This window comes from Oncorhynchus mykiss, chromosome 5, assembly GCF_057628025.1.
Source record: "Oncorhynchus mykiss isolate SJ-2025 chromosome 5, ASM5762802v1, whole genome shotgun sequence".
Lineage (NCBI taxonomy): Eukaryota > Metazoa > Chordata > Actinopteri > Salmoniformes > Salmonidae > Oncorhynchus > Oncorhynchus mykiss.
This window is the reverse complement of record NC_143026.1, coordinates 42,923,953-42,943,234: the sequence shown is the minus strand read 5'-3', so window position 1 is coordinate 42,943,234 and position 19,282 is coordinate 42,923,953. Positions and strand designations below refer to the sequence as shown.

General features: G+C 40.6%; 2 protein-coding genes across 3 annotated transcripts in view; one reads left to right on the top strand and one right to left on the bottom strand.

The window, feature by feature from the left end:
* The first annotated feature begins 1,077 nt into the window (after positions 1–1,077).
* Positions 1,078–15,028, top strand: pja2 (praja ring finger ubiquitin ligase 2). Its single transcript, XM_021602982.3, has 9 exons — positions 1,078–1,420; positions 4,282–4,476; positions 5,041–6,082; positions 6,541–6,702; positions 7,390–7,575; positions 10,403–10,514; positions 12,269–12,383; positions 14,313–14,428; positions 14,564–15,028. Exons 1-9 carry the CDS (start codon positions 1,363–1,365, stop codon positions 14,687–14,689), a joined length of 2,112 nt encoding a protein of 703 aa, XP_021458657.3. The 5' UTR covers positions 1,078–1,362; the 3' UTR covers positions 14,690–15,028.
* Positions 15,029–15,556: 528 nt separating this feature from the next.
* The window catches only part of fer (fer tyrosine kinase), a 35,797-nt gene continuing 32,071 nt past the window's right edge, over positions 15,557–19,282 (bottom strand). For both annotated transcript variants that reach the window (XM_021602980.3, XM_021602981.3), the window contains exon 19: positions 15,557–19,040. In XM_021602980.3, the coding sequence (XP_021458655.1) occupies positions 18,904–19,040 (137 nt within the window). In that variant the 3' untranslated portion in view covers positions 15,557–18,903. The remainder of the gene's footprint in view (positions 19,041–19,282) is intronic.

Genomic DNA, 19,282 nt, shown 5'->3' with positions numbered 1-19,282 from the left:
CTTGTTTGGCTTGGAACTCAAGCTGAGTTGGGAACAGATTTCTATGCAACCTCTTTAGCCTTCATTCATCCACCTTGGCCCCCACACCGGCCCATTTTTTCCCCCTTGAGGCTCCCATTATTAGCCAGCTCATTCCCACCCCCATAAAAAAAGTTGACACTATCTAAACATTTTGAGATAAGTAAGTCCAAATTTCGAGATAGTATATCAGAATGTTTGGATAGTATGTAAAAAAAATAAAAAAATGTTGTATCAAATTGTATCAATTTTCTTTAGATACTATCTAAAAAATGTTATTGAGCATTCGGAATTGTACATAACTGCCTGTTCAGGGATAGAACAACAGATTTGTAGCTTGTCAGCTCGGGGGTTTGAACTTACAACCTTCCGGTTACTAGTCCAACGCTCTAACCACTAGGCTACCCTGCCGCCCCGATGTATTTCAGTTTTGTTGTTGTCTGGAAAATATTGTATATCTAATAAGTATCACGCAAACTCATTCATAGATTCTACCCTGTAAAGACCTTTATTATACATAGATTTAAAATAGCTATTGATAACAAATGTGTATTTTGTGGTTGTGACCCAGAAACTCTTGACCATTTATTTTGGGACTGTTCTTATGTCAGAAGATTTTGGAGTGAGTTAGAAGATTTGATTTGAAAAGAAACAACTATTAATGGTAATCTGAGAGACTCTGATATTATGCTTTATTTTTATCCAAATGATATGGACCCTGACTTAACTTTCATGGTTAATTTGTTTATCTTTCATGGAAGATTCTTTATCCATAAAATGAAGTGGGCAGAGAACAAACCCCTTTTCACATTATTTAAGATAAAATGTAAATATTATTTTGAAATGATCAGTAAATGTAAAAACAAAAAAGCAATACGCACCCACCATAAAAGTATTTAACAAATTGAAAATGAATCTTGATATGTAATACCCCTCCTGTCTGTTAGGTTTATGTACTCTTGTTTGTATATTTCAGTTTTTTGTATTTATTGTGTTCATAATAAAAATAATATATATTTAAAAAAACATGGAAAACGAGCTCCGGACTGGATATACTTCTGGGCGCACATGCGCACTAGGCAAATTCAGGAAATGCCCTGATATCAGGAGCTGTTATATAAAAGTTATATTAAGCAATTCAGAGACTGAAACGAATACACCGGATGACAAATATTTAAGGATCGAATCGATATACATTCCCGGAATCAGCTGTAAATGTAAATAGTAAAACAAAGCTTAAAACGATGTTTGAAAAGGCGTACTCCTACTCCTCACTACTGATGTTGCAAATGCAGTCTCGGACATTCTGATTGGAGAGAGCCAGTCAGATGACACTCTTTGCGGATGACGTTGGCTTATAGGTTTGTTCGCAGTTTCGGACGGAGAGGAAGTGTCGGGACAGGTAATACGACCATTATTTTGTATTTGATATTGGTTAAAATAAGCAAGCTAGTTGAAAATAAGGTGATCGATAATGTTTGATTGATAACATCTGAAATGTTTTGTCCCTTGCCGTTTGAAAATTGCTACAGTAGCCAACTAGTTTACTGCATGCCTTGTTGACAACCAGAAGAGGGAAGCTTTTTTTTTTTGTTGACAAGCTAACGTTAGCTAGCTTAACACAACACAGTTAGTTAGCCAACGTTAGGCCAGGGCCAAGCGTTTTTCCAAGTTCCATCTACAAATAAAAATGTTATCTTGTGAAAATACACGCACTAATAATCAGCTATATTGACTAACGTTACTGTTATCGTATCGGGACCAATCGTTTCTACCTTCAGACCATCACATCAGGCTGCTGAATAGCCACCACTAACGTTAGTCAGCTAAGTTAGCTAACGCGTTACCTGCTCTCCCCTGCTATTCCCCCACAACGGATTTTTACTCTGCCCGTACCCAAACGACATTCATCAATGTTGCAGTTATTAATATGTGTATTATTGATATTTATTTATTTTTATTTATTTTTTTCACTTGGCCCTTACAAGTACAACCCCTCAAGGGTCACTCTGCCCCCCCCCCCCCCCCTATTATCAGCAATTTCCACCTCATCAAGTCTTTACTCTGCCTCCATCCCCAATGGACATGCTTATTTATTCGTCACTGCCACAGTTATGATGTGTGTAGTTATATTTCTCTCTTTACCGTTTTCATGATTTGATTTCACTTGTTGGAGCGCTACCCTGCAATCACACCTGGAACCCTGTACATGTGACTATTAAACAACGAATCTGAATCGTAAGTTAGCTAAATTTTTGCTTGGGTGCAATTAGCTAGCAAGCTAATGACGTCATGAAAATAACTTTGTAACCAAGCAAGACAACATTGGGAAGCCGGTTGCAGTAATTATTCAGCTTGCTAGCTAACAAGCAACAGTATTGCTTATTCCGTTTCAATCAGGGCCGTCTAGTTAGCGCCATAATCTAGCTAAATGTTTGTTTACCATTAGCTGGCTATTAAATCATGTTGCACCTTAACGCAAGTAATGTTGCTGGTTACCTCCACAAGGCATGCATGATGATGATGATAATAATAATGCATGTTCTGTTATGCAACGATATGTTAACAAACTTAACCACTGGAAGGCCCAGAAAATTGTCAGCCAAGTCATAGACTGTTCTCTCTGCTACTGCACGGCAAGCAGTATCGGAGTGCCAAGTCTAGGTGAAAGGCTCCTTAAACGCTTCTACCCCCCCCCCCCCCCCCCCCCCCCAAGCCATAAGACTGCAGAACAATTAATCAAATGGCCACCTGGACTATTTACATTGAACCCCCTCTCCCTATTTACACTGCTGCTACTTGCTGTTTACTATCTATTTACCCCTACCTGCATGCAGTGGTGTAAAGAATACTTTAAAGTACTACTTAAGTCGTTTTTTTTTGTTATCTGTACTTTTAAGTTACTGTTTTTTGACTACTTTTACTTCACTTATTTCCTAAAGAAAATAATGTACTTATTACTCCATACATTTTCTGACATCCAAAAGTACTTGTTACATTTTTAATGCTTAGCAGGACAGGAAAGTGATCCAATTCACACACCTATCAAGAGAACATCCCTGGTAATCCCTACTGGCTCTGAAGTGGAGGACTCAATAAACACATACTTCATTTGTAAATTATGTCTGCGTGTTGTAGTCTACCACTGGCTATTTTGTAAATAATACAAATAAAAAAAGAAAATTGTCCCGTCTGATCTTAAGCAATTTGAAATGATTTATACTTTTGATACTTAAGTATATTTAAAACCAAATACTTTTAGATGTTTACTCAAGTAGTATTTTACTGGGTGACTTTCACTTGTCATTTTCTATGAATGTATCTTTACTTTTACACAAGTATGACATTTGGGTACTTTTTCCACCACTGCCTACATGTACATGGGGCGGCAGGGTAGCCTAGTGGTTAGAGCGTTGGACTAGTAACCAAGTTCAAATCTCCGAGCTGACAAGGTACAAATCTGTCTTTCTGACCCTGAACAGACAGTTAACCCACTGTTCCTAGGCTGTCATTGAAAATAAGAATTTGTTCTTGACTGACTTGCCTAGTTAAATAAAGGTAAAATAAATGTACAAATTACCTTGACTAACCTGTACCCCCCCCGCACATTGACTCGGTACCGGTACCCCCTGTATAGAGCCTCGGTATCACTTATTTTATTTTTGTACTTTATTTAAAAACATTTTGTTACCCCTTTTCTTGAACTGCATTGTTGGTTAAGGGCTTGTAAGTAAGCATTTCACAGGAAGGTACCTGTTGTATTCGGCACATGTGACAAAACATTTTATTTGAACCCAGCCAGAGATATATCATAATTTCTTTGGATAATTTCGTAGCACTGCTGGTAGTACTGAATTTTATGGTGTATATACATTTATTATATTATATACCTTTTCCATTTATCTCCAATTTTGGTCACATTTGTAGATGAACAAGAATTTTAGCAAGACCATGACGGTTTACTTTTCTTTCATGCCATGTTAATCATATTTGAGTGTTTTCGCTTTCCTTTGACAACATTTCCAGACAGATTTTAAGTGTAAAGAAGCCCACCACAACCGTAATGGCTTGCAGCAATGTTTCTTGTATCTTTACTGTGCTGTATTTTGTATGGATCAAAGCTCAAAGTTGCAGTTACTCACCCTCCCCTCTTTTCACACAATTTGTCTACTTTCAGGTTTCGATTAAACCATCAGTCACTCTGTTTGCAGCTTTTAGTTTTGAAGCTGTGTATTTCAATGTTGTTATTTCCTCTCTCTCTAGTGATGGGTCAGGAAGCTGGCAAGCCAGCCTGGCCCAAACCGGCTGTTGGATATCACACAATAACAGGAAGGAGATACGGCAGGAGGCATGCATACGTTAGCTTCCGTCCAACCTCTGCCAAGCACAGGAACCCAGCCAGTGTGGAGGATTGGCCAGCTACGGAAATGGACGGTGTTCACAGAGCGCATTCCATACGTACGTTCACGGTGCAAATACATCTATTATGCTCCATCTCAAGTCCCATTTGCAGTGCATTGATTAGCCAAGGGACAAGATGTAGGCTATTTGAGTCTGAAGAGCATATTTTTCTCTTTCAAGCAATGATACAGGTCTATATTTCTGCATGTTAGCAATGATAACAAGGTCGGCAAATCAATGAAAGTTGTGTTTATTGTTTTTGTGACATCATCCATGGCAGACCATTAAGCCGATTGTGTAGGGTATTCGGCAGCATGTGAGTGAGTACTGCATAGCTTGAGGTTTGGATTGATTTATCCTGTGACATGGAATGCAGTGTGAGCAAGCAGCTAAGCCTATGAATCCCTTATTCTGCTTTTTAATAAAATATGTCTGCTTGGAGCTGCTGCACGCTATATCTGTATTCAGAAAACAAGGACTGCTCTTTTCTGTCTTTGCTCTATTGTTTCTCTCTTCCTTTCTCTTTCAACAAGTGTAATCATTGTGTATTGACAAGTCATGGTAGATGTTTTGGTTGTGTTTTATTTAGCTGTGACTAAATGCCTCCCTCTCCTCCTCTAGCTTCAAAAGGGAACATGTCCTCGACGCTTCACACCAGCTTTCCTGTGTCATCGAGTTCGGTTCGCCCAGAAGTAAAAGCTAAATCTGGCAAAGATCCTCCCCACAAGAAACAGTTAACTTCTAGGAAGCCATCGGAAGCCCTCTCCGTCCATTACAAGAAACTAAAGAGTGACCAACCTGTAGCCTGTGACCAGGACCAAAATGTCTTGAAGAAAAGTGCTGAGGCCAGTGCGTGGCCTATCTCCGAGGACAGTAACCCATCTAATTCTAGCGTATTGAGCTTTGTAAATATTGATGCTTATGAGCCGGACAGTAGTGGAGGCGAGGAGGAGGGGCAGAGCTCCGACCTGTCTCATGGTCTCCAGAAAAGACTGGATGACATGATCTTCGAGCTGGGCAAGGAGTTTGACTATCTCAGCGGTTTGCACTCGTATTTGTATACAAAATCGTGTGAAGGGACGGACTGTTCCCTCAGAGACTCTGAGTCAGTGAAAGATTCTAGAACGGATCCTAAATCCGACTCAAACACAGAGGAACCCCCTCCTGATAGGAATATATTGGAACACAACGCAACAGATCACATGGAAAACGGCACTGAGGACCACCATATACCAGATGACCTAGCAGCCGGTGGCTCTCCCATCGGTCCCAAAGGTCCTGCTGAGCCGGGGAACGACAACCAGAGAGGGACACAGTCGGAGATGGTGGTGAGGCCCAAAATTCGTAAGCAAACGAGTGAAACACACCTGGAGAAGAGGAAGAGTTCTCACCGCGAGGAGGTAGACTCTGGCTTAGCCAAGCAGGCCAGCAAGACCAAGTGTGTGTCTGCACCTCCTTTCTTTCTGACGCAAACAGAAAGGCCAAACCAGGAGATGCTCTTTGATTTTCCTCAGACTGAGTCGAATGGGTTTAGCCCTATAGAGAGGTGGCGTGAACATGGAGATGCTGGTAGCAAAATTCATTCAGATGAGGAAGATGAGATCTGGGAAGATCTGGAGGATTTCAATGAGACGTGTGCTCCTTTCATGAAGGCTGAGGAAAGGTATTGTAATACACATTTTGTTTTACGTAGTACATTTTTGTTATTGGTCTTGGAGCCTAGTAAAATATGACAAAACTCACAGTGAGTGTGTGTGTATACGGTCAGTGAAATCTAATCATAAGGATTGGATTGCGGTGATGGGGAAACGTCAGTTAAACATTAGCAGTATAGATTGTCTGCACTTGGGAGTTATTCATAAAAGTAGACCGGTCATTTTCGAGATCTCTGAGCCATGACATTGCAACTCGCAATATTATTAAGCCTTTCTGGGAAAGTGTGTGAATACGAAGCTCTCTGTTGTCCTGATAAAGTATTAACTGGAGATTGAGGAAGCAAAGGTTGCTCGCGAAGGTCTTGTGTTTACTGCTAAGACCTCTGCTAGCGGATTGGTTGGTGTTTACTAGGAGGAAGTGTGTGTGCGTGCGTGTTTACACATCCGTGCGCGTGTGTATCTGCAGCTCGGAGTGCAGCGAGGGGGAGTGGGCAGCCTCGTGGACGTCGGACTCTGGCCTGGAGACGGAGCGTCAGAAAAGCTGGGAGACTCTGCCCGGCCTGGACGAGCTGCACATCAGCAACAGCAGCAGTCTGGAGGACGTACCCGAGCTCAGCCTGCCCCCTGCGTAAGCGCCATAACACATGCCTTATATACAGTTTACTCCTGATAAATACACCATGATGATACAGGCCTTGTACACAGTTCACTCCTGATAAATCCTGATAAATCAATTGCTTGAGACTGGTCTAAATGCATATGCACTAACCTGGAGCAAGGCAGACATGAGTAATTATCTGGAGTAGTTAAATAGAAACTATTCAAATTGAGACTGGGGACCACTGCACTTAGACTTTGCATTCATCAGTCAACTGTATGTATATAGAATTTCATTGGTAAGCACCGCCAGCCCTCAGATGCACATCTCCATGTGTGACTGCTGTGATGTTGAACCAGGGTGTGGACTGGAATGACGATTAAGCTAAGTGCCACAGCAGCACACTGTGTCCAAGCAAGGTCTTACATTAAATCCGTTGAGGCAGGCTGAATCATTCCCGTGGATATTGATTTTGATGAGTTAAGTAGCTAAGATGTACAGTAGCTCTGGCTTGTTTGCATATGTGTGTAGCTTGATAAATAGCGAGTTGCATAGCCTATGTTTTCTAGTACATACACTTTTTATTATTTTCAGTTGCAAGGTGAAAACTTGGTTTGCCACAATGAAAATCAGTGTTCCTTATTGGACAAGTTCCTCCCCGTTTCAGCCCCTTCTCTTCTGTCTGGCGCCCAATGAACATAGCCCTTATGTGTGCAGGGAGCCTCCACCTTTGGAGGAGGGGGAGATTCCTTGGTTGATGTACAACGGAGAGGCGGGCAGCAGTAGTGACGAAGACCCCGATGGCATGAGTCACTTTGTCCACCCGGGCCTCTTCATCCTTGACGGCAACAACAACCTGGAGGATGACTCCAGCATGAGCGAGGACCTGGACGCTGAGTGGAGGTGGGGGGAAACATGAAGCTTTCTACTCCAAATTGTGAGAGTTGCACTGTGTGTCCAAAACATTAGGAGCACCTTCCATGACAGACTTTCCAGGGGGTATGGTAAGTGCCAGGCGCACCGGTTAGAGTGGGTCAAGAACTGTAACACTGCTGGGTTTTGTCACGCTCAACAGTTTCCCGTGTGTATCAAGAATGGTCCCCCACCCAAAGGACATCCAGCCTGTTTGACACAACTGTGGGAAACATGGGACTCAACCATGACTCTTTCGACACCCTGTAGAGTTCATGCCCCGGCGAATTGAGGCTGTTCTGAGGTCAATATTAGGAAGGTGTTCCTAATGTTTTCTACACGGCGTGTATAATTTAAGGCTCTTTTGTAGTTCGAGGCTATTCTCATTGACAAATATTTTAAGGGGAGGCAGCTTGACAGGTTTCTAATTTACATACTTTGGAACACTTTTCAATTTCCAGTACATCCTTGCCTAACCTTTGGTTGTGGCTGGCAGTAAGCTTGCAAACTATTCAACGAATGTGAGCAACTTTTCCTCAAAAACATATTGGGTTCACATTAATAATGCTACCAAACCATATTACAGCCTTGAATAATGTGCAGACAATGACAGTTTATATTTTCTTGTTCGTACAAGCGTTAGCTAAATGTAGCTTGCAAGACAATAACACTGCTAGCTAGCAATGTTAGCATTACCCCTCTCACATGAATATACATGTACGGTTTCAGCGTATTAAAGTTACCCGAGAACAAACCCAGCTTTATTTAATCAATATCGTGGAAGTTATTGTATGAGGTAAATGCAAAATTGTGACTGAGAATGTTGATGATTCCCCTGGAGTTCTTGCCTGGGCAGTGGGTCAGAGCAGCCAGTGGGGGAACACTGTTGAGCGTCCCTTAGGGATACGGTGGCAATTTCAGAATGTAATTCAATAAAACAAGCAGTGGCAATTTTTTTTTTTAGCATGTAAATCTTGGTGGGGAAAACTCCCCATTATTATTTAGTTTTTTTAGATGGGTGCTATTTGTTCAGCACTTTTTGAAATCCACAGCGACAGAATTTAGAACATGGGCTGTTCTGAATTCTGGGGGCTCCTGAATGGCGCTGCGGTCTAAGGCCCTGCATCTCAGTGCTAGAGGTGTCATTACAGACCCTGGTTCGATTCCAGGCTGTATCACAGCCAGCCGTGATTGGGAGACCCATAGGGCGGCACACAATTAACCCAGCGCCGTCCGGGTTTGGCCGGAGTAGGCGGTCATTGTAAATAATAATTTATTTTCAACTGACTTACCTAGTTAAATAAATACAAAAAATGCCAGAAAAGCCATAACACAACACTAAACAATACATTCATTGCACAATAACGGTGACAAACGGTGCCCACCAAACTGTTAGGACCTACATAAAGCTGTCCCAACAGAGGAGCTTTATTTTCAGCACCATGGAGTGAATCCTTACCACTACTACATCAGTGGAGCCTTGTCTGGCAGCAGAACCGTTCATTCAGCCTCATTAAAATGTGGTTTCTCCTGACAATTGATCTGTACCAACTATGTCATAAGGGGACACCGAGCGGATAAGAGGCAATCCAGAATTTCGATTAAGACATTAATGAGCGAAGTACAGTACACATTTCCCTGGCACATTACATTTATGCAGTAGCATATAAGTCATTTTTGGACTCGCCTTACTGTGCTCACTTGAACAGTAAGGTGGTGCGGCGGTCCTTCTTGTGGGCAAATCGTGTCATCAAAGTCTGGCATTCTCTGGATTCATGTTGCGTTCAAGACAACTGGGAAATCGGAAAAAAACAAGGTTGAATCATGACGCCGGGGATCTTCAGGTCGAAGCTCTAGAAAGTGGCCCGAGTTCCCAACTTGGAATTCCAAGTTGGTTGACCGTTTTTAAGCGTCCCCCCCCCCCCCCTTTTTTTTACATATTTTTTTATTTCCCAGTTGTTTTAAACTCATTGAAGTCTAAGACTTACAAGTTTCCAGGAGTTTTGAACGCGGCAGAAGTCATGCTGGATTGACAACATGGTATTCAATGTATTCAACCTTTTCTGGCCCATGGTGTCGACTGTTTTTATACTTTTTAAGCTTTGAAAAGAGACACTTAAACCAAGACTTGGACCACAAGCGCTATGCACCGAATAGCAGGCTAGTGATTGCTTTGCCACGCTTGTAGTTAGCTACTGATTCCTTCCAAACTACTCATTGTTGAATATTCGACTTCTAACTTGTAATGTTTATGTCCAATGGCCGACGAGCACCGATACATTTTATCTCTAATTTCTCTGCCCCACCTGCCCTGAATGATGGGTTGCCACTGGAAACCAGTCTCAAATATAGTGATAATGTCTATATTACATTTCAGCTGTTTCAAAAACATTGCTATGCTATTAGTATTTCTACTGTATGAATTTTGGACTCAGCTAGACAATTCTGTTTCTACTGCCCTGCTTAGAGGGGGGCAAATGTCCAGCGAGTGTCTTGCGCATCCCTCCAGAGGCAGTGTTCAAGACCTGAGAATTTCTCAAGTTTGAATTATAGCCATGTCTGTCGAGAAGCAATGCATCTCGAATTTCTTGAAATTCTCATCATAGAAAATGGATGCTTTGTTTCCCGGAGGTGGGAATATTTGCCTGTACTCTGTTGACTTTCACAACATGGTAGTTTCACTTCCTAAATGTAAGCTGTATGTAAAGCCAGGAGTTTTCTCTGACCCTGTGAACTGACCAGGAAGAATTGACATGGTATGCTATTGTTATGAGAGAAATCAGCACAATTCAATGCATTTTGTTTGGCTTCATCTTAGGTTGCTAGATGACTTTGGAGAGGGCTTTGGGATGGCTCAGGCTATTTCCTATGTGGATCCTCAGCTCCTCACATACATGGCTCTTGAAGAGCGCCTTGCCCAAGCTATGGAGGTAAGGCCCAAGTCCTAGACTCTTCAAGGGACAGCGACTGCACTGCTGCGTAGTCACAATGGGATCTCATTCTAGAGCACCTGGTTAAATTCTGCATGATATATATATATATACATATTTTTTAAATGATGATCGTCTCTAAATGGTGAAACTAGTGAAAATACAGTGTGGTTACTGTAACATTTTTGCAAGTTTGTTTCACTTACGGTCATCCTAAAATGAAATATGGAATTATTTTTTCCATTTGTATGTTCTGCTACTGTCCTTGATTTGGACAATATGTGTTACTACATTAGACAAGCTCACGTTTTGAACACATTGAATTGGGGGGAATTACACATTATTTTTGTTAGTATAAAAGTTTAATAATCATGATGTATTGCTTAAAACAGATCAATGTCTTTGATTTTGTACCTTTTTTATTTAATTTGTCATTTTCTAATTTAAAAGGACAGACTAGAGAACAATTCTGGGCGGCCTCTATAAAAGTGACACACCAATACACGGATTTGACAAACTATCACTGAGATAGCAGCCAACCGTTGTCACTGTTGATATCCTGTTGCGGGTTGTGATTCATTGAGTGGTTTGTTCCATTTTCTGTGATGGCAGCCTCCCAAAATGTACGTCTGCCATTCCAAAATATAGATGGAACCCTTTTGTATAATGCATGTTTAAACAGCACATACAACCCAAACGTTTTGCCCCCCGCTCTATTGGTTTTCATGTGTAATTGATATGAGTGATTTAACAAAAGTATTGCGTTGGCATCAGTTCAGCTGGCTGTTTTCTACCAGTGAATTATACATTTTTCAAACCGTGTGTTTTTTGTTGTTGAGCTGTGCTAGTTTTTATAGGACGTGCAACCGGATTTTCCCCTCTCCACTCGCTCTATTGATTTCAATGTGATATCGATACGAGTAATCGACAAAAGTATTTCCCTTCATTTATTTGCAACACCCTTATCAAAATCTAACACTTTAAAATGTAGCCGACAGTCTTCTGCAGGTTGTTCTCTAACCAGTGATGTAAAAAAATATCTCCAGTTTCCATTTTTTTGGGGAGGGGGGGTTAGTTTCAACTTTGCATACAATCTGATTTCCCCCCTAATCGACATTTGATTTTATTGCCACATCAATTTTTTTCATTTTTTGCATATGCAGTTTATGGGGCTAGTTTTAATAAAATATGAGTAATCTGATTACTGTTGTGGCACATGTATGGGTAGGTTGTACGTTTTTATGTTTAGGTTTTCAATATATCACAAACTGTTTCTGTGTATTGACTATTGATTTGGACACTTCAAAACAGTGTTTTGACTTTGGGCTATTTATCAAAAGTTCTTGTCAACAGGAAGCAGAACGGGTTAATTTTCACCTTGTTTCAGAAATATGAATGGAACTTTCACCATTCATTTCCAATGGGATTCTACCTAATCAGGTAAAAACTGCTGAATGAGTCGATGTGCTGTGATTTTTATTTATTTTGATCATTGGGAAATCATGATAACTGGTTTGCTTTGCCTACAATGACCCGAGTCACTTAAGTGCAGACGGAAGCATCTTAGGACCATATCTGTTAAACACCATTCCATCTCTCAAAAGGTTTGCGTCAAATGTGCATTTCAAGATGGTGCCACCCTACGTTGACAGACCGTGTTGCGGTCTTGTACAACATCGAGACACATTCCTAAAAAAATGTGTAACTACCGCGTAGGGACGTTGGCACCTAATGTTCTTCTGTTTGGTTCACAGGCGGCTTTAGCCCACCTTGAGTCTCTGTCCATCGACGTGGAGCAGGCTCACCCTCCTGCTACAGAACAGATCATCGAGTGTCTGCCTCAGATCACCATATTGGAGGACCACAGTGGTAAGTTCACAGTGGTAGGGCCACATCTTGTCCTAACAGACTAGCCCTTCCCTTCGCTCCTTTTTGAATTGGCTGTATTGTTAATGCGTGCAATTGCCCACTTTGCATTGGGGGGGGGGGGGGGGATGGAGATTGTCACTCTTTCTGGGTGTAAAGTAGCTAAATACGGCTGAAGGTGCAATACTGTAAAGAATTCCATTCATTGGTCAATGTTGAAATTCCGAATGACCTTTGAAAATGCTCAAGCAAAGCCATATTTTCAGTGGTGGAACGAGTAAGATTAGTTGTTTTAATTTGGCATGCACTAATTACTGTAATAGGCCTAGGTAATGCTGTGCTTAATACCAACACGATGAGTGCCTTTTGTATCAGAATAAAAATAAAACATGTAGCCTAATTAGTGGGACTATCCACTCTGTAAATCCCCAACCTCTGTCTTTAGTCAGTTTTACCATTAGCCAACCAGCAGTCCAGTCCAGACTAACTGTCTGAAAGTCAGAAATTAGCTACTAATATATTATATATACAAAGTATGTGGACACCTTCAAATTAGTGGATTCTGCTATTTTAGCCACACCCGTTGCTATAGGTGTATAAAATCGAGCATACAGCCATGCAATCTCATTGGGAGCTTCATGAAATGGGTTTCCATGGTCGAGCAGCCTAAGATCACCATGTGCAATGCCTAGTGTCGGCTGGAGTTGTGTAAAGCTCGCCGCCATTGGACTCTGGAGCATTGGAAACACGGTCTCTGGAGTGATAACGCTCCACCATCTAGCAGATTGATGGAGGAATCTGGGTTTGACGAATGCCAGTAGAACACTACCTGCCCCAATGCATAGTGCCAGTTTGGGGAGGAGGAATAATGGTCTGGGGCTGTTTTTCATGGTTCGGTCTAGGCCCCTTAGTTCCAGTGTAGGGAAATCATAACGCTAGAGCATACAATGACATTCTAGACGATTCTGTGCTTCCAACTTTGTGGCAACCGTTTGGGGTAGGCCCTTCCTATTTCAACATGACAGTGGCCCTGTGAACAAAGCACAGAAATGGTTTGTCGATCATTGTGAAGAACTTGACTGGCCTGTACAGAGCCCTGATCTCAACCCCATCGAACACCTTTGGGATGAATTGGAACGCCGACTGCGAGTCAGGCCTAATCTCCCAACATCAGTGTCCGACCTTACTAATGCAAGTCCCTGCAGCAATGTTCCAACATCTAGTGGAAAGCCTTCCCAGAAGAGTGGAGGCTGTTATAGCAGCATAGGGGGGAGCAACTCTATATTAATCCCCATGATTTTGGAATGAGATCTTTGAGGAGCAGGTATCCACATACTCTTGGCCACGTAGTGGTATAAAGACTTTAAGCTCTGTTTATTAGTCTGTGAACTCTGCCAGAAAATGGATCATAAAAAAAGGTGTCACAATCTCTCAACACATCAACGCGTTCCCCATGGCAGTATCCCGCTGCTACAGAGCCGATGTGGTGCCACGACAGGAAGTAACTGTAAAGCAATGCATAATGAAACTGGGAGAGGGGGAAAGAACATTTTCATGCACTGGCGCCGCGTCAAGTTTATGACACGCCAGGCGTCCTCGGGAATAAATCACGGAATGCAGGCGTTGAGGGAAGATGGCCGCCATTCGTCATGCCATGTGTCGGAGCGTACAATTCCATCTGTGTGCACGTGGATCTAGCGATTCGAACGTGAATGCTTGGGGCTGTGAATACAAAACAGTGTGGTTGAGGCTGGGGATGTAGAACATGAAGTGATCGATGACGCGGCGCCGTTCTCTGACACTGACAATTAGTACTTCCTGTGTGTCTCCGTGTCAGTATGACTGGGCCTTTCTCGGCGTCTCTTTTTATAGCCTTTGTCCTTTCGCTATGCATCCCTCAATCTTTATCCTTGCCTTTCTCTCTCCCTCTAGGGCAGGAACAGTGCTGTGCCATCTGCTGTTGTGAGTACGTCAAAGATGAGATTGCAACCCAGTTGCCGTGCCACCACATGTTCCACAAGATCTGCGTGACTCTCTGGCTCCAGAAGGTGTGTGTGTGTGGATAATTACTTATTTTGAAGTCTTAAAAAAAAAAAAGTAAACTAACCTTGCATGTAATTTAAATGATGGTGGCAGTCTAGCACCTGGTCTGTGATTTGACTTATGGTATCTTCTCTCTCTAGTCTGGGACTTGCCCTGTCTGTCGTCACGTCCTGTTGCCTGTTGTCGCTGAGACCCCTGCACCCACCTCGTTTGTGTCGGATCAGTACACCCCTCCGTCCAATCACAGCGCAGCCGGAACACGGTGAATCCACAGCCATAAGAGGCCTCTAACGCTTAAATTAAAATTATTACTTTTTCTGTCACTGCCTCTCTGCAATTTAGCACTTCATGAGGTTTATTTAGTTCTGCACATGTTAACAAGTTCCATGTCTGAGAGTGACAGTTCAGGCTTATTTTCTGAGAAAATATTATGTGTAATCAAGTTGTTTTAATGAAGGATAGGAAATTGCAATTTGTTTAGCCCAGATTTTTGTTAATGCATTTTACATGCACTTTTTTTTTATACAGATGAAAGCACTGCTTATTATGCACCTTATTGTACTCATTTTGTTTCCCGTGTTCAATAAAGGCTGTAGTGTGGGCAAGGCTTTGTCTTCAAGAAGTCTATCAAAATAATAACTTCCTTACTCAGTTTGTATAAAAGCCATTTATACGAGGGAAAGATTAGGCACCACACCATCTCTCATACAATTTACCCACTTGTAAGCCTCAGGTTGCCTGTTGAATGAAAAAATCAGGATCAAATATTTGTATTCTGAAAATGGACTTAAAAGATTATGGTTTGTTGAAATTCATCTCTGCACCTCCCCAAACAGAACACTTCAGAGATTGAATTCAAAGAGCCAAGAGAGATTTATTGCAAGTACACAGTATTAAAAAAAAAACAGGACATGAGATTTGATTATTAACAAGGGGAAAACAGTTAAGCACATTTTTCAATTCTTACTCTGAAGTGGGGTAACCGTGTAACATTAATTTGAGAATTACTTAAATCCAGTGCATTGTCCACTTTTTTTTATATATATATATATATATATATATATATATATATATATATATATATATATATATATATATATATATATATATATATATATATATATATATATATATTTTAAACTTTAGTGTCTTTATTAAAAGGGAAGCATGTTGAGCTAAACAATGAACACAACAGGTACTAGTGTGCCTTTTCTGATAGTGTCTTTAACATGGCCAAAGGTGCAATCAAAATATATAAAAGGTCTCTATTGTGGCAATAAATATCCCAGCCCTTTAAATTAGTCTGACACAGACTCAAATATTAGCAATATACTTTAGGAAAAGCGCTCAATAACGCACATACTTTGGAATGCTGTAAAGTTGGCCTTGGAGTAAATAAACGATGATACAGCACGAGGCATTCACATTGAATTGTGAAGCAGAATTACAGTCACTAAAAAAAACATGAGTAACAAAAGAAATTACAATTCCATTCAACACCGATGTAATAATGGTTTGCATATCATGCATTGGCCAGTAGTGTAGAGGTGAATCTCCAACTACGCATGGGAAAATCTAGACTTGGTCACTTTGCATGAGAATAATACAAATAGAAAACAAATTCTATAAAAACAAAACACTGGAAAATATCTTAATACACTAACGAGATACAAAATGCTGAGGATACTATTTTAGTGTCTCAAATAAATAAAAGGGTTACTAAAAAGGTGTATGCCTTAAATTTGTTGAAACAGAAATATATTGAGCTCAACCAGTAGTTATGATGTAAGCACCCATTTCATTCTACAACTTTTTTGTTATTAAAGACCATGTTAATATAAAAAATAAACGTACAAATCAATGTTTTTTTGGGGGGGTTTACAACTAAAGCTGTAACGCAAGAAAACCAATCTGGAGGTAATTTGACTGGAGAAACCACTGAATAACTGTTACTCCAGTCTACAAACGGCAACTTTGTGCACTACATGGTAAATAGGATGTCATTGGAGAGACAACAGACGAGGTCATGACAGTTTGACATTGAAACGGGAGGATCTTTCCAAATATCTTTTATACATACTAAAAATGTACAAATGAATCATGCAGACGCAAAACAGACAACGTTTTCTTTATCAAAATAAACCATTGGAAGAAACAATCCTAAAGAGTGACCTACATTTGCATGATTGCATTTTTTTCTCAGATTAGTATTTTAAAAAAACTATGTAGAAAAAGGTTATAGCATCTACAAGTATTTACAAAATACAGGAAGAGGAATGTTTGTAAAATTCGAAAGACAAGAAGTGAGATGGATGGATGTGATGTTTAATTCACAGAAGATGCTTTTAAAAAGACACACACCTGGACTGTCAGCACAAAATGGCAAGGAGCTTGGCTACATGAAGTCAAGATGGCAGCCTTAGAGGAATGACCGAATACAGAAGCGACTGGAATAGCTAATTCACTAAAGAGCCAGGAAAAACTGGAGCCCATAGTTATTGACTAGGCCTAGGGGCTGAATTCAATCTGTGTTGCGGTAAAGCATGTTTTAAATTTAAAAGGCAACATTCCTGGTAAACGCTGCATATGTCGGCTCAATTAAAAATGATCTTTACATTTCAATCACGCCATACCGCCGATCTTCTGCGAATCAGATTGATTCGAGCCCTAGGTCCCAGAGTTTTATCTTGTCATGATGCATGGTCAGATAAAACTGGCCCTAAGTATACTTAATAAACTAGTTCACTGTACATTACTGAATGCAATGTCTTTCAACGATTTACAATTGTGTTTCACCAAAAATAATTGTCTGTTTGAAGTAGAAAATACCACAAATGAATGCATGGAGTTCCTTAACTGTCATGGCTAATGTAACAGCGGACTGTTTTTGACACAAAATGCGAAACGTCAGATAGTACAGTTACGACACATTCTAATTTTCAGATCATACAAAACTATTGAGGTTGTAACAACTGACCGAGACCAATACTTAGAAATGAGGCAGCAATCTGGAGGGTCTTTAAATTAAATAATTAAAAGTAAAATTGTATTAATTACAAAACTTAGACATTCATTCACTTTATAATTAAGGCAGTATTATTGCAATATTTCTGCATTATATAGCCTGAATAATTATAGGAAAGTGGTGTAACAAATTGCACTCATCCTTATGTTAAACTGAAAAGGTTTCTGAGATTGAATGGTGTGAGTGAAGAGAATACTTGCTCTTTGGAAAGACATTGTAGCTGATCTCAAAATCATCACAAACAAGACTTTCAGCTAGAAGTATTTCTCTTCCTGGAAAGTCGAAAAGTCAAGCTTGAGACATACAATAATAACCCCCTAGGTATGATCTGCTGGTAAAGAGAACAACAGAACACTCATATGCAATCTGTCTAAAGACTGAAATGAGCTACAGAGTGCATCTACCTTTTCTGTCTGTTTTGGAGGTTGCACAGCTACACGGAACCTTGCTACCTTAACAGGACCAAACTCAGGGCCCTAAAAAAAAACACAAAAAAAACATTTGGAAAACGTTCATTATTGTGGCTATGAATGAATGATGAGCAACAGCAGAAGTCATACAGTAAACTCAAAGTATTGGGACAGTGACACATTTGTTGTTGTTTTGGCTCTGTACTCCTGCACTTTGGGTTTTAAATGATACAATGACTGAGGTTAAAGTGCAGACTGTCAGCTTTAATTTGAGGGTATTTTTTTTAATCCAAATTGAGAGAATCGAAAATACAGTACTTTTTGTACATAGTCGCCCCATTTTAGGGCACCAAAAGAATTAAGACAGTAAAAAGTTAAGTATTTTGTCCCATATTCATAGCACACAATGTCTACATCAAGTTTGTGGACGCATTTGCTGTTTAATGTGGTTGTTTCAGATTATTTTGGGCCCAATAGAAATGAATGGTAAATAATGTATTGCGCCATTTTGGAGTCACTTTTATTGTAAATATGAATATAATTTGCTTCTCAACACTTCTGTATTAATGTGGATGGTACCACGATTACAGATAATCCTGAAGGCACAAATATAATTTGTATCATTTGTCACTGTCCCAGTACGGTTGGAGCTCACTGTACGCGCAACGGAGCATGATCGTGTTATGTATTTTACACATAATCTTTCCAAGTTTGCATGGTTTTGCTCCAAAATACCTGAAGTTTACTGTGGTTCAGTAAGCGGTGAAAGAAAGGAACAGGAATAAAAGAACACCAGGTTTAAAAAGAAATACGGTCGTATTTTGACAATGATCCAAGCGAAGCAGAGACCTCTCTCCTCGATAATGGCTCAAAACAGTTGCATAGGCAAATAACACAGTGATTTTGTGACAAAGTATAAACCGTAAATACAATCAAGACAAGTAGCATCAAGGACGTAACGTTCTGTGGTGTTTACTTGGGGTTGTAAGGGGATGATTCCCTGGAGGTGATGCATGACTTGGTCCCCCCTTCCCCTACCTGGGTGCTATTTTTTCTTGACCGAGGCCAGTTCTTTCTGAAGGTCGGCAAACTTTGGCCGGATTTCAGGCTTGTACTCCCAGCACTTCTGCATGACTTTGTAAACCTCATCAGGGCACTTTTGTGGACAGGACATTCTGTAGCCTAAGATGGGTGTGAAAGACAGACAGACACACTTTCAGTGAACTTCCTAGGATGGATCGAGGCAGGATAATCAGGGGTATAAGGTTGGAAAACAAATTACCAACCAATGCGGTTCTCTTCACGACTGGCCAAATCCAATGCATGAGGACTCACTCGATGGTCAATGCATAATTATGGTGGCGTAGTCTTTTGAATTCCCTCATTACCTTCAGTTTTATACCTAATTAGTACACCGTTCATTC

Coding starts and splice junctions, on each gene's coding strand:
- pja2 (XM_021602982.3), top strand. CDS start 1,363: ATGACGTTGGCTTATAGGTTTGTTCGCAGTTTCGGACGGAGAGGAAGT. Junction 10,515..12,268: donor GCCTTGCCCAAGCTATGGAG/GTAAGGCCCAAG, acceptor TTTGGTTCACAG/GCGGCTTTAGCCCACCTTGA. Junction 12,384..14,312: donor CATATTGGAGGACCACAGTG/GTAAGTTCACAG, acceptor CTCTCCCTCTAG/GGCAGGAACAGTGCTGTGCC.